Here is a 14,240-nt window from a genome sequence, read left to right on the forward strand (position 1 = left end):
GTGTGTGCATTCACACCCACACATGCACTCACGTCATGTGTACACTCACGCACACAGTGCACACACACGCATTCACATTCACACATGCACACTCACGTGTGTACACTCGCGCACACACTCACACGGTGTACACACATTCACTCACACATGCACTCACATAGTGTGCACATGTGTGTGCATTCACACCCACACATGCACACTCACGTCATGTGTACGCTCTCTCACACACTCACAGTGTACACACACATGCATGCACTCACACACGTACACATGTGCACACTCACAGTGAGTACACACTCACACAATGTGCACACACAAATTCACGCATGCACACTCAAAGACTTGGTGTGCACACTCTAACATGCTCATACTCTGTACACACACATTCATACATGCACTCACACATGCACACTGTGCACACATTCACACATGCATTTCACACGTATGCACACATAGTATGCACGCACATGGACATAAACTCACATGTATATGCACTCACACTCACACACGTTCACACGCACATGCACTCACACTCACACCTGCTCAGGGTAACACATACACAGAAAAACCCACAGAAAAAGTGTGTCTTGTGTAGATGGAAGGACCCAGTAGGTGACGGTCACTAGTCCTGGGTCCCCTGGGCTGTGTCAGTGTCAGGCTGAGGCTCCTATTACCCCAGGGTGGCCGGGAGGAGGGTGGGGTCCCAGGAAGGGGTGTGACTGCCTGGCCATGTCCCGGGTATGACCTGCCGTCACCCGCAGCCCAGCGCGTGACCTTCATCCCACCCGTCGCCACCTACTCCACCATGAGCAGTAAGTGGACCGAGCCCACCGCCGATGGGACTGGGTGTTTGCCAGCCCTGGGGGGGGGCGGTAAACCTGGGACAGTGAGGGGCAGCTGGGCGGCTGGACAGCCTGGGCACAGCTGGGAGCCTTCCTTGTAGACGGCCCTCCTGGGCTGCCCCGGGCTGCTGGCAGGTCGTCGGGCCCGCGGAGTATCAGTGCTGAGGGGAGTGAGGCCGGCGAAGTGGCTAGAGTGTCGCCCCCCTGGGGGCCCCTCCTCCTGGGAAGGCTGCCGGGGCTGGACGCGGCAGCGGTGCGGGTGGGGGCTGCCACGCTCTCCCCGCAGACCCCAACGCCGCGCACAGCGGGCGCGTGTGCAGCACCTGGGGCGACGCCCACTACAAGACCTTCGACGGCGACATCTTCCGCTTCCCCGGCCGCTGCAACTACGTCTTCTCCGCGCATTGTGGCTCCGCCTACGAGGACTTCAACATCCAGCTGCGCCGCGGCCTGGCCGGCTCCAGGCCCACCATCACCCACATCGTCCTCAAGACCCAGGGGCTGGTCCTGGAGGTCTCCAACGGCTCCGTCCTCATCAACGGGCAGCGGTGAGCCCGGCGTGGCGGGGAAGGGCAGGGGCTCGGGTGGGTCAGGGGTCAGAGCTGCGGGGAGGGCGCTGGACGCTGCCTGAGCCAAGGCCGCGGAGGACCGGAACTCTCGCCCCAGGGAGGAGCTGCCCTACAGCCGGGCCGGCCTCCTGGTGGAGCGGGGCAGTGACTACACCAAGGTCAACGTCCGGCTGATGCTGACCTTCATGTGGAACGGGGAGGACAGCGCCCTGGTGAGATGCCCACCCACGCCCCAGCTGGGGGAAGCCCTGCAGGTGGGCTGGAGGCTTGCAGGGGGGCCTGCCCGTCCAGCAGAGGCCACAGCTGTCCCTTTCCCACCCCCAGCTGGAGCTGGACCCCAAGTACGCCAACCAGACGTGTGGTCTCTGCGGAGACTTCAACGGGCTCCGGGCCGTCAACGAGTTCTATGCCCACAGTGAGTGCCTGGCGTCAGAGATGGCAGGCGGCCAGCCCAGGCTGGACAATCCCAGGGAGGCTGTAGGGAGGGGCTCAGCCGGGCACTGGACAGAGAGGAGATCGGTGGGGGCCCTGGGTGGTCAGGGTGCCCTAGCAGCTTCCCCTGCACTGCCCCCAGAGCCACTCTGTGCCCGTGACATGGAGTGCCTCCTCTCCCCAGATGCCAGGCTGACCCCTTTACAGTTCGGGAACCTGCAGAAGCTGGATGGGCCCACAGAACAGTGCCAGGACCCCCTGCCTGCCCCAGCTGACAACTGCACAGATAGGGTGAGCGCCTCCCCAGGGGTCTGGCCTGCCTGCGGGCCCCGCGGCCCAGGCTGTGAGGACAGCTGGAGAGTGGGGTGTTGGGTGCCCAGGAGGGCAGCCCAGGACACGGCCTCCACTCCAGGTGCACCCTCTGCACCCACACACTCGCCCCACTGCACGTCACGTGGGCAACACACGTGTGAGCACATGTGCCTTGGGCTGTGTGTGTGCCCATCTGCACGTGCAAATGAACACGTCCCCCACAGAGCCACCAAGAGCGGGGCACCCAGGGCGGGAAGCCCCTCCGATGAGCTGGGGGAACCCTGCCTTCAGAAGTGGCCTGAAAGCTCTGGGATCCCCCCAAAACCAGCAGAAACCCCAAACCTTAAGTCAGGGCGCAGGGGCGAGCCCCACCCCCAGCTGGTAGTATGGCAGGGAGGAAGACGTTCACCCGCGGGCCCCTCCCCTGTCTGCGCAGCTTCCAGGGGCGAGTGGGCGCCTTGCCTGGGTGCCCCACAGCGTGTCCTGCAGCCCTGGGTGGGCGGGGCGTCCAGGGTCGTGGGTCACTCCCAGAGTCAAGCGCCACTCTGCCCGCAGCAGTGGCAGGTTCCAGAGGGGAGTAGAAGGGCGGGCGGATGGGGGGAGGGATGGACGGACGGATGGGGGGGTGGCGGGGGCGGGGGGTGGATGGAACCACAGGGGAAGAAGCAGGCTCCCTGGCCTGGGCGAGGGCTGCAGGCTGGGGTCTCCGCACGACCCCGTGTGCTCGGGGCAGGGAGTGCCCAACCTCTGTGACCCCCAGGACGGCATCTGCCACCGCACCCTGCTGGGCGCGGCCTTCGCTCAGTGCAGCCAGCTGGTGGATGCCGGTGCGTACCTGGCTGCCTGCGCCCAGGACCTGTGCCGTTGCCCCAGCTGCCCGTGTGCCACCTTTGCTGAATACTCCCGCCAGTGTGCCCACGCGGGGGGCCAGCCGCAGAGCTGGAGGGGCCCCGACTTCTGCCGTGAGTGCCCCACTGGGGCCTGGGCCGGGGAGCACTGGGGCCAGCCCCGAGTCCCTGGGGAGGGGCCGAGGGCCGAGAGCCCTGGGAGGACACCCGTGTCTGGCGGGGACACGGCAGGTGCAGCCTCCCGGGGCCAACAGTGAGGGGATGGGCTGGGGAGCAGTTTGGAGTATGCGGGGCCCAGGGACGGGGTCAGGCACAGTGGGCTAAGCCCCCCAGAACCCGGGAGGCGCTAGGCCATGACCCCTCCCTCCTAACCCAGGGGATAGCGGGCCAGGACAACCCGTCCACGGCTTCTGAGACCAGGGCCCAGGCCCAGCTGTGGCTCTCGGGACCCGTGGTGGCACAAGAGAGGTGGGAGCAGAGATGGCCTGTCTGCTTCCTGAGGGCCAAGCACTGTCCCCTCCCTGCAGCCCGGACGTGCCCCCTCAACCTGCAGCACCAGGAGTGTGGCTCCCCGTGCGCCGACACCTGCTCCAACCCCGAGCGGTCCCAGCTCTGCGAGGACCACTGCGTGGACGGCTGCTTCTGCCCCCCAGGCAAGTCCTCCTGGCTTTTGGGGACTGTCCCCGACCCGGGCCCTTTGCCCCGCTCCCCACGTCTGCCTCTGGTCACGGCGCTCCCAATGCCCAGCCTCGGCCTCGCTGACCTGCCCACCCCCCAGGCACGGTGCTGGACGACATCACGAACACAGGCTGCCTGCCCCTGGACCAGTGCCCCTGCGCCCACAGCGGCCACACCTATGCCCCGGGGGCCTCCTTCAGCACCCACTGCAGCTCCTGGTAGGCCCGTGGCCCTGCCCCGCCTGGGGGGAGGGGGAGGAGGGGTCTGCCTCCTCTCTCACCTGCCCCCTCTGCTCACGGCTCCCCCCAGCACGTGCTCTGGGGGGCTGTGGCAGTGCCAGGACCTCCCGTGCCCAGGCACCTGCTCCGTTCAGGGCGGGTCCCACATCTCCACCTACGACGAGAAACTCTATGACCTGCATGGGGACTGCAGCTACGTCCTGTCCAAGGTGTGGCCCTCAGCCCTCCTCCGTCCCCGGGCGGCATCCAGCGGTGGACACCAGGGCGGGCCCCATCCCGAGAGGGAAGGCCCTGGACTCGCACTCATGGGGCCAAGACAAGCTGCCTGGAGGTGACCGCCTGCCTCCGCCCTGACCGGCACGGGGCGCCACACACTCAACCCTCCCTGCTTCGCCTTCAGAGATGCATGGACAACAGCCTCACCGTGCTGGCCGAGCTGCGCAAGTGTGGCCTGACGGACAATGAGAACTGCCTCAAGGCGGTGACACTGAGCATGAGCGGTGGGGACACGGTGAGGGTCCTGCCGGCTGGGAGAGCAGGTGGCGCCTGGGGAGCCAGGATAGGATGGGGACCGGGGTGGGGAAAGGGAACAGGCCCGTGGCCCCGGGCGGCCGGCCTCCAGGCTGTCCTGGGGCCACATCACGTCCCACACTGACGCCAGCCCACCTCCCTGCTAGACCATCCGGATCCAGGCCAACGGCGGCGTGCTCATGAACTCCATCTACACCCAGCTGCCCGTGTCAGCAGGTACACGGCCCCGGGATGGCTGGCCACCTCCAGCGGGCCCGCATGGAGCCAGTTCTCATGGCCTCGGGCAGCTCCAGAACATTCCAGAGCTGGCTCACCATGGGCAGAGCGCAGTGGCAGTGTCCCTGCCTGTGGCTGCTGTCGGTACCTGGCGTTGAACACGCTCAGTGCCTGAATTCTTGAGGCATCAGTGATCAAGACCCCACTCCCAGGGCCCCATGGGGTGGCTGGGGTCCACCGGCCGCCTGTCTGAGCTCCTCTTCAGGTCCCGGGTCATCCCGGGAGCACAGAGGCTCAGGCGCCGAGGGTCAGTGTGGCCAGGCCTGGCCTCCGGCCACCGCTGAGCATGCCCCCACTCCCCACAGCCAACATCACCATGTTCAGGCCCTCGACCTTCTTCATCCTGGTGCAGACGGGCCTCGGGCTGCAGCTGGAGGTACAGCTGGTGCCCCTCATGCAGGTGGTCCTCAGGCTGGACCCCGCCCACCGAGGCCAGATGTGCGGTGAGGCTCCGTGGCTGGGGGGACAGCGTGGGGGGCTGCAAGTAAGGGATGGGCAGAGTGTGGCAAAAGATGGGGCCAGGGAGGGAGCTGCTCACAGGGCTGACTGCACGGGGGAGGTGGCCTGGGAGTGAGCCACACAGCCGTCACTCAGGCCCTGTACAGGTGCAGGCCCCTCCAGCTTATCTGCAGATGGTTCTGGAATCTGAACACCAGTGTTGGGGGTGCCACAGGGGCCTGGGAGCAGGTCTGGCCTGGACAGCCTGGTGACCCTCTTCTTGGCCCAGGTCTCTGTGGAAACTTCAACCAGAACCAGGCCGATGACCTGCGAGCCCTCAGCGGCGTGGTGGAGGGCACGGCCGCCGCCTTCGCCAACACCTGGAAGACGCAGGCCGCCTGTCCCAACGTCAAGAACATCTTCGAGGACCCCTGCTCCCTCAGCGTGGAGAACGGTACTCTCCCGGGGGCCCTGGCACCACTGCCCGTCCACACAGGACGCCTCGTGTGCTGTCCGGCGGCAGGGCGGGTGGAGCTGGGGGCCCCGATACCTAGGTGTGGGTGAAGGCGGCAGGGTCTGGGGTGGGCAGGGCGGGGCGCTGGCACCCCGTCTTCAGGAAGGGCATCCTGCTGCCCTGTAAGCAGTGCCCACGCAGCAGCGGGGGGAGCCCCGAGTCCCATTCAGTTCCCCAGGGCCGAGGGCCCCCTCAGGGCCATGAGGAGGAGGAGCGGAGGCCGCGGGTGGGGACAGGGGCGGGGGCGGCGAGCAGCGTGGGGACCGCCACCCCTCTTGGCCCTTCTCCCAGAGAACTACGCCCAGCACTGGTGCTCCCTGCTGACCAGCGCGGCCGGCGCCTTCTCGCCTTGCCACTCCGTCGTCAACCCCGCACCTTTCCACGCGGTGAGACGCCCGGCCCGCCGGAAACCCCCAGGTCTCGGGTGCGATGGGGTGCTGGAGCAGGGCCTGCCCCGCCTGGAGCTGTCTCCTCAAACCTCCCTTTGGGATTTCCTCTGTCAAGGGCCGAGCTCTGTGAAGGCTCCAGGGGAGGGTCCTTCCCGCCCCTCCCAGCTTCTGGGGCCGCACCCCGGTCTCAGCCTCTGGTGTCACGTGGCCCGTCCGCAGCCCCGTGTCTGTGCGCAAGTCTCTTCCTATAAGGGTCCTGTCACGTTGGGTCAGACGGCCCTCATGACCTCTGCAAGGAGCCTATTGCAGTGAAGTCCTTGTACAGGCCCGGGGGTTGTCTTTCTGGGGGACACGATTCACGCCCCCAGGCTGGCTGTTTTCGAGAGCAAGTGCGGAGAGGATGTGGGGGAGCTAGAAGCCTGTGTGCGGTGGTGGGGATGCAGCCCCTGTGAGGAACAGCGGGGCCGTTCCTCCAAAAACTACCCACGACCGCGGGCCCCCAGGCCACTTTCGTGTCAGCTTAGAGTCGCGCAGCACCCATGACCGCAAGCCCGGGTGCGTCTGTGCAGGAGACAGGCCCGGCCTGCCCGGCTCCCTCCCGCCGTCGTCCACACCCCCCAGAAGCGTATCTATCTCGTATCCAAGCTGGACCTGTCCTGGTCCCGCAGAGACCCCTCCCGCAGACCCCGAGCCCAGCTCGACTCCGCGCTTCCTGCTGGGTCCCCGGCCCAGCCTGCCCCATCACTGGGCGGCCTTCCACGAAGCTGGGGGGCCCCAGCTCAGGCGAAGGTCCCCGGAAGAATGAACAGGGAGAGGAGGGATGCTGGCGGGCGGGGGTCCCTGACGCCCCTGACGCCCGGCCGTCCCCAGAACTGCCTGTTCGACACCTGTAACTGTGAGAAGAGCGAGGACTGTCTCTGCGCGGCCCTGTCCTCCTACGCGCGCGCCTGCGCCGCCAAGGGCGTGCTGCTCAGCGGCTGGCGGGCCGGCGTCTGCGGTGAGCGCACGGGCTCCGGCTTCGCCAGGCGGGGCGGGGTGCTGGGGGCCCAGGGGCAGCAAACCTCCCCCTACCCCCCACACTGTCAGCAAGAGCTTGGCGCTTCCTCCGGGGCGGGGTGCGGGGTGGGGCGCTGAGTCCGGAGTTCGATGCAGCTCAGATGCGGTAAGGAAGCCGGGCAGGCACCGCGTCACTGACCTGCGTGCCACCCCGTCCCTCAGCCAAGTACATGAGCAGCTGCCCCAAGTCCCAGGTGTACACCTACGTGGTGGACCGCTGCCAGCCCACCTGCCGCGGACTGAGCCAGGCCGATGTCACCTGTGCTGTCACCTTCGTGCCCGTGGACGGCTGCACCTGCCCCCATGGCACTTTCATGGATGACGCCGGCACCTGCGTGTCCGCGGAGGCCTGTCCCTGCTACTTCCGTGGCTCGGTGGTGGCCCCTGGGGAGGTGCTGCATGACAACGGCATGGTGTGGTAAGGGCCGGCTGGGTGAGCCCCTGGCTGTTTATGTCCCTCGCCCGGATGAGCAGGGGTCACCGCCCTCCTGTGCCTCCCTAGAGGATCCTGAAACACAAAGCGGCCTCCTGGGGGGAAGTCCCCCCACACCCCTCAGCCCCTCTGTAAAGAGGGACCCCTCAGTGGGCCCCCGAGGGGGTTCTGAGGGTCAGGCCCACAGTGGGTGCCACAGTGGGGGACGCCCCGCCCTCTGCGTGTGTCCTCGAGTGCTTTTGCGGGGTTGGGGGCCTTCGCTGCGAAACCCCAGCAGGCACCGTCCTCCACTTGAGACCAGGCCTGGGGGCCCATGTGCCCGCCCAGCTGGGACCCAGGCGGGTCTGCGGGGCAGCGGGCAACTGCCAGACCAGCTGTCCATCTCTCGCAGCTCATGCGTGAGCGGGAAGCTGAACTGCTTGGGTGCCACCGAACAGACGAGCTCAGGTACTGCGGCCCATCCATCCACCCTGCCAGCCAGCCGCCCGTGGCCCCCACGCGGGGCGGGGGTGGGAAGGGCCTCTGCCGGCTCGGGGTGGGGGCCCTGACTGCGTGGCCTTCCAGCATGTCCTCCCTCCTCAGGGTGTGTGGCCCCCATGGTGTACCTGGACTGCGGCAATGCCTCGGTGGGCACGCCTGGGGCCGAGTGCCTCCGGAGCTGCCACACGCTGGACGTGGACTGCGTGAGTTGGGGGAGGGGGGGCTCAGCCACACGACCACCCCAAGGGTGTGTTCACCCATAGCCAGGGCGGCCGGGATGGGCTGTGTCCCCTCCCCTGACAGCCCCAGGCCACTGCAGGGGACGAGCTGCTGACGGGTGCCCGTCCGTCCGCAGTTCAGCACTCACTGCGTGTCTGGCTGCGTCTGTCCCCCGGGGCTGGTGTCAGACGGGAACGGGGGCTGCGTGGCCGAGGAGGACTGCCCCTGTCTGCACAATGAGGCCGCCTACCGGCCCGGGGACACCATCCGGGTCGACTGCAACACCTGGTGGGTCCGGGGTGCCTGGAGGTGGGGCTGTGGGGGGCAGAGAGACCACAGGGACGGTGGCCTGAGCTGGCCCTGGCCAGCGGTCCTTGGCAGGAGGCAGACGAAGAGCTGAGGCCTGATGCTGCTCCTCCCCCCTGGAATGCCCCGTTGGGTCCCATCCATCCTCTGGAAGGCACCCAGGGGCAAGGGCCAGTCAGAGCTGAGCCCAGGGCCACCTGAGCTGCTTCACATGACCGGTCACAAGTGTGGGAGGAGCAGGGGCTGGGTCCCTGTCCTCGTCACGGCTGTGGCCCCCGTGGGCAATGTGCCCCCTTCCTTCCCCCGCAGTACGTGCAAGAACCGCAGGTGGGAATGCAGCCACCTGCCCTGCCTGGGCACCTGCGTGGCCTACGGGGACGGCCACTTTATCACCTTCGATGGCGAGTGGTACAGCTTCGATGGCAGCTGCGAGTACACCCTGGCCCAGGACCACTGCGGCGGCAACGGCAGTACCAACGGGACCTTCCGCATCGTCACTGAGAATGTCCCCTGCGGGACCACGGGCGTCACCTGCTCCAAGGCCATCAAGCTCTTCCTGGAGGTGAGGGGGATCTGGAACATTCTCCCTCAGTCTGCAGTGACCAGCCCCACCCTGTCCCACCTCCAGCGCCGGGGCACCTGGCCCCCAGCTGTATCATGTCTCGGGGCGGCCAGAACAAGTGGCACAGCCCCGGGGCCTTAAAACCAGACAGGTCTCTCTCTCTCTCAGTCCTGAGACCAGGACTCCAACATCCAGGTGTCACTAGCCCTCGCTCCTTCAGGAGGCTGCGGGGAGGGTCCTCCCTGCCCCTCCCGGGCCCGGGGGGCTGCGGGCGTCCACTCCCGGGCCTCCGTCACCGCCGGGCTCCTCTGCGTGGGCGTGCCCCTTCCCTGCTCTCACTGGGTCTAGGTCTACCCGAAGTCCAGGATGATATCGTGAGACCTTCCACCTAATCGCATCTGCAAAGACCCTCTCTCCACACAGACTCACGTTCACAGATTCTGGGGGTTAGAATAGAACATGGATGGGTCTTGCTGGGCCCAGGACTGCTTCTGGGCCCAGGACTTGTGGTAGTCCATTCAGACTACCACGCCTGGGGACCACCTCCGGTAGAAGGAGGTCAGAATTCACAGGGCAGAGAGCGGGGCTGCTGGCTGGGGGCCGTCTCCCCAGAGTGGGGAGGAGCACAGAAAGGCAGCAGTGCGGGGCTGGCAGGGGTCGGGGGCAGGGCAGGTGAAGTCTGGACGGGGGAGCAGGGCCTTAGCTCAAGCCTGAGGCACCGTGTGCCCCCTCCCCTGCTTGCTTGGGCCCCAGCTCCCAGCACACCCTGCCCACACTCCCTGCCTCGAGTTCACTAGGCTCAGGCTTAATGCCCAGGCCCACTTTGGCCCCAAAGCTGAGCACTCGGCCCCCGTGTGTCCCTCTGCAGAACTACGAGCTGACTCTCCAAGAGGGCACATATAAGGCAGTGCAGAGGGGCCCGGGTGGGAGCCTGCCGTACCAGGTCCGGTACATGGGCACCCACCTGGCCATTGAAGCCCGCAACGGCCTGGTCGTGTCCTGGGACCGGAAGACCAGCGTGCTCATCCGGCTGCAGCAGGATTACAAGGTGAGGGCGGGTGGGCTGCTGGGTCTCCCAGGCAGGAACAGAGCCCTAGTCCTGGTCCTGACCCTCTGGCAGTGGCGATCCACTGAGGGCTGGGGTGAGGCCATGCCCCGTGTGGGCGCCGTAAGGGGTATGTTGGCACCAAAGCCAGGAACGGTGTGTCCGGCCCTGCTAGAGGCCGCTCTGCTCCTTGGTCTCTGCTCAGTGTCCGCACCCCTGGGCCGAGGTGCCACGGGAAGTGGTGCCTGCCCACCTGCCTTCCTACCCACCTGTGGACCCACTGCAGGACCCACTGTGCACCTGGGCTGCCTGCAAGTTCACTGGGTGCTGCCTGGGGGAACTGGGGGCCTGCGGTCACCCTTCCCAGGCCAGGCTGCCCCCCGCAGCGCCAGCCCCATGTGCCCGTCTGTCTCCGCGCCCCAGGGCAAGGTCTGCGGGCTCTGCGGGAACTTCGACGACAATGCCGCCAACGACTTCACCACGCGGAGCCAGTCCGTGGTGGGCGACGCGCTGGAGTTCGGCAACAGCTGGAAGTTCTCCCCGTCCTGCCCGGACGCCCCGGCCCCCAGGGACCCCTGCTCCGCCAACCCCTACCGCAAGTCCTGGGCCCAGAAGCAGTGCAGCATCATCAACAGCCCCGCCTTCGCCGCCTGCCGTTCTCAGGTGGGCCGAGGAGCGGGGGCCTCTGCGCTGGGGGGCAGGGGCTGCGGGCTGGAAGTGGTGGGGCTGGCCCCTTGCCCCACTGTGGAGCCGGTCTGGCCAGGGTGGGGCCTTGGAGAGCGGTCTTCGCCCTGAGCTATGTGCGTGGTGCACCGTCTGGGCCTCCCCCTTGTCCCGGCACAGAGCCACTCTGCCGTTCCCTTTGACCACTCAGTCTCCTCCCCCGGAAGCAGGGCCGTGAGCCATCCAGGCCCTGGTGTCAGCCCCTGCCCCTCATCCTCCGCCCCATCCCCTGACCTGCCTGCCTACCAGTGCGGCCCCATGGCAGAGGACCAGGGACCAGCCTCAGAAACTCCCCAGCGGTCCTTCCTGTTGACAAGGACTCTGGGGCCCACTCACCTCACAGTCTCCCGATTCAGGACCCGCAGGGATGAGGAGGGTGGCTGGGCAGGAAAGGTCAGCGCTGTGCAGCCTGCCTCCTGACGCAACCCCTCAGGGCCCTGCCCACTGGCTCAGAGTGTCCTGTGAGCCCGACCTGCACCCCTACCTCGGCTGGTGCTGCCCGCGAGACGGGTCCACTGTGCTCTGCTGCCGGTGGGAGGAGCCGTCCCCCTCACCCCAAGGGGACAGGGCCCCCCATGTGTCAGGACAGGGCCCCCCACTGTCACAGGGAGGGCTGGTGTGCAGTTCGTCGAGATGCCGAGTAGAGGCAAGGGACGAGGGGCAGGAGTGAGGTCAGAGAAGGAACCAGAAGCATGGGCGAAGGTACCAGGTGGGTGGCCGCCTTCCGGCCGCAGCTCGTGGGTCTGGGATGGCAGGCGAGCTGCTGTCCCCGACGCAGGCTGGACATCGGCTCTTCTTGATGAGGGACCCCTCGGCCCTCCCCCACTAGGTCGACCCCGCCAAGTACTACGAGGCCTGCGTGAGCGACGCGTGCGCCTGCGACTCCGGCGGCGACTGCGAGTGCTTCTGCACGGCCGTGGCCGCCTACGCCCAGGCCTGCCGCGACGTGGGCGTGTGCGTGTCCTGGCGCACCCCGGACGTCTGCCGTGAGTCGGGCTCTGTCCGTGGTGCTGAAGGGCGAGGGGGGCAGCGGGAGCCGGCGGAGCCGCAGCGAGCCCTGGGCCCGACCCACACACGTGTGCACAGCAGACACGCAACGCGCACGCGACACACGCGTGTGTGTGGACCTGTCCGTGAAAACCAGACGCACGGGGGGCCCCCAAATGGGGGGACTCGGCGAAGGACGGGTGTTCTAATCCAGGGCTGAGAAATGAGCCTGGAGCGCGAGGGGCGGGCCCCTCAGATCCCTCCGCCCTGGGACGAGCGGCCCCGCCCCAGCACGTCCAGGGGACCAGGGGTCCGGCGGCGGCCTTAGCCTCTGTCGTCTACCCTCAGCCCTGTTCTGCGACTACTACAACCCTCAAGGGGAGTGCGAGTGGCACTACCAGCCCTGCGGGGCGCCCTGCCTGAGGACCTGCCGGAACCCCAGCGGCCGGTGTCTGATGGACATGCCAGGCCTGGAAGGTGAGGGGCAGGCTCCCCCGGGGACCCACACCCCTCATCCCAGGACGTTGCACAGGCACCAGGGGTGGGTTGGGTGCCAGGGGGGTGTGGGCGCCCGCCCGCCCTCAGCACCGCCCCGCGACGTAGAGGCAGCATCGACCACGTGGCGGGAGGCGTGAGTCTTCCTCCTGCCCTGTGCCGTCTCAGGATGCTACCCCAGGTGTCCGCCCAGCAAGCCATTCTTCAGTGAAGACCAGATGAAGTGTGTGGCCCAGTGCGGCTGCTACGGCCAGGATGGGAACCACTATGATGTGGGCGCCAGTGTCCCCACCACGGAGAACTGCCAGAGCTGGTAAGGGGCCACACAGGGTGGGTGGGGCGGGGGCCGGTGAGGTGGGTGCTGCCTGGCCCCTGCAGGCCCTCAGCCCTTCTCTCTCCCCCTCCCAGTGACTGCACCCCGAGCGGCATCCAGTGCACACACAGCCTTGCGGGTAAGGAGGGGCCGGGTTGGTTAGGGGCTGGGGGCTGGGGCTCCACTCAACCCTGGACCTGCCGTGTCCCCAGCCTGCAAGTGCAGCTATGAGGGCAGGAGTTACAGCTATGGAGACGTCATCTACAACACAACCGACGGGCTCGGTGCCTGCTTGGTCGCTGTCTGCGGAAACAACGGGACCATCACCCGGAGGGCCATGGAATGTCCTAGAACCTTCTCCACGACACCCTTCACCTTCACCTCCACTGCAGCCCCGCCCTCCACAACAGGTGAGGCGACCCAGGGGAAGAAGCCTGGTGGGCTGGGGGAAGGGGGAAGGCCCAGCGGGCACTCAGTGCAGGTGTCCTGGGTGCAAGGGGTGGGCTGGAATCTAGCAGAGGCCTGGAGACCAGCCCCGGCGCAAGGGGACACGTGCTCCCCACCCCCGGCGCACGACTGTCAAGGATGCAGAGGGGGCTGACCGGCTCCACCGCCTCTACCCCACAGGCTTGGCGCCCACGCTCTCGGCCGTGTGCGTGCGTGAGGTCTGCCGCTGGTCCACCTGGTACGACAGCAACCACCCAGAGCCCGGCATGGGAGGCGGGGACTTCGAGACGTTTGCGAACCTGAGGCAGAAGGGCCACCAGGTGTGCCCGGCCCCGGCCGGCATCGAGTGCCGGGCACGGCAGCTCCCTGACATGCCCCTGGAGCAGCTGGGCCAGAAGGTGGAGTGCAGCCAGCAGCAGGGGCTCACATGCCTCAACAGCGAGCAGAGTCCCCCGCTCTGCCACAACTACGAGCTGCGGGTCCTCTGCTGCGACCTCGTGCCCTGCAGCACAACCCCGGGCCTGGGCACCAGCCAGGAGCCAACGCCCGGGTCCCTGCCCACGCCCACCCCCACCCTCCAGGCAACAACGGCTTTGACCTCACAGACCCAGTCCACCAGCCCTGCCACAACGGAGACCCGGGGAGCCAGCAGCTCTGTGGCTCCAGGCACCACCTGTCAGCCCCGATGTTGGTGGACGGAGTGGTTCGATGCGGACTACCCCACGTCCGAGGAGGCCGGGGGCGACATCGAGTCTTATGACAAGATCAGGAGCGCAGGGGGAACTGTGTGTGAGTGGCCTCAGGACATAGAGTGCAGGGCGGAGAACTTCCCCGACAGGAGCCCTGAGGAGCTGGGCCAGCACGTGCACTGCGACCCCCGGTTCGGCCTGGTCTGCAGGAACGACGAGCAGGTGGGGCTGTTCAAGATATGCTACAACTATAGGATCCGAGTGCTGTGCTGCAGCCAGGACCACTGCGGCGGCCACACCACTGCCACCTCCAGCGCTGCCACCGCCACGGCCACCGCGGCCACTGCCACCACGGCCACCGCCACCTCCACCGCTGCAACTGCCAGCACGGCCACCACGGCCACTGCCACCACGGCC

General features: G+C 67.2%; 1 protein-coding gene across 1 annotated transcript in view; it reads left to right on the forward strand.

Moving 5' to 3' along the window:
- The window catches only part of MUC5B (mucin 5B, oligomeric mucus/gel-forming), a 35,718-nt gene that overhangs the window by 2,842 nt on the left and 18,636 nt on the right, over positions 1-14,240 (forward strand). The window contains exons 3-30 of the mRNA XM_039840381.1: positions 762-812; positions 1,129-1,390; positions 1,509-1,623; positions 1,736-1,826; positions 2,028-2,134; positions 2,916-3,117; positions 3,531-3,656; positions 3,782-3,899; positions 3,991-4,129; positions 4,321-4,431; positions 4,598-4,667; positions 5,033-5,170; positions 5,455-5,619; positions 5,971-6,065; positions 6,939-7,065; positions 7,287-7,542; positions 7,949-8,004; positions 8,140-8,240; positions 8,393-8,544; positions 8,872-9,124; positions 9,993-10,172; positions 10,593-10,832; positions 11,722-11,878; positions 12,228-12,356; positions 12,543-12,687; positions 12,783-12,826; positions 12,900-13,097; positions 13,315-14,204. Of these exons, the coding sequence (XP_039696315.1) occupies positions 762-812; positions 1,129-1,390; positions 1,509-1,623; positions 1,736-1,826; positions 2,028-2,134; positions 2,916-3,117; positions 3,531-3,656; positions 3,782-3,899; positions 3,991-4,129; positions 4,321-4,431; positions 4,598-4,667; positions 5,033-5,170; positions 5,455-5,619; positions 5,971-6,065; positions 6,939-7,065; positions 7,287-7,542; positions 7,949-8,004; positions 8,140-8,240; positions 8,393-8,544; positions 8,872-9,124; positions 9,993-10,172; positions 10,593-10,832; positions 11,722-11,878; positions 12,228-12,356; positions 12,543-12,687; positions 12,783-12,826; positions 12,900-13,097; positions 13,315-14,204 (4,718 nt within the window). The remainder of the gene's footprint in view (positions 1-761; positions 813-1,128; positions 1,391-1,508; positions 1,624-1,735; positions 1,827-2,027; positions 2,135-2,915; positions 3,118-3,530; positions 3,657-3,781; positions 3,900-3,990; positions 4,130-4,320; positions 4,432-4,597; positions 4,668-5,032; positions 5,171-5,454; positions 5,620-5,970; positions 6,066-6,938; positions 7,066-7,286; positions 7,543-7,948; positions 8,005-8,139; positions 8,241-8,392; positions 8,545-8,871; positions 9,125-9,992; positions 10,173-10,592; positions 10,833-11,721; positions 11,879-12,227; positions 12,357-12,542; positions 12,688-12,782; positions 12,827-12,899; positions 13,098-13,314; positions 14,205-14,240) is intronic.

Source organism: Pteropus medius, unplaced genomic scaffold (assembly GCF_902729225.1).
Source record: "Pteropus medius unplaced genomic scaffold, Ma_sr-lr_union100, whole genome shotgun sequence".
Classification (NCBI taxonomy): domain Eukaryota; kingdom Metazoa; phylum Chordata; class Mammalia; order Chiroptera; family Pteropodidae; genus Pteropus; species Pteropus medius.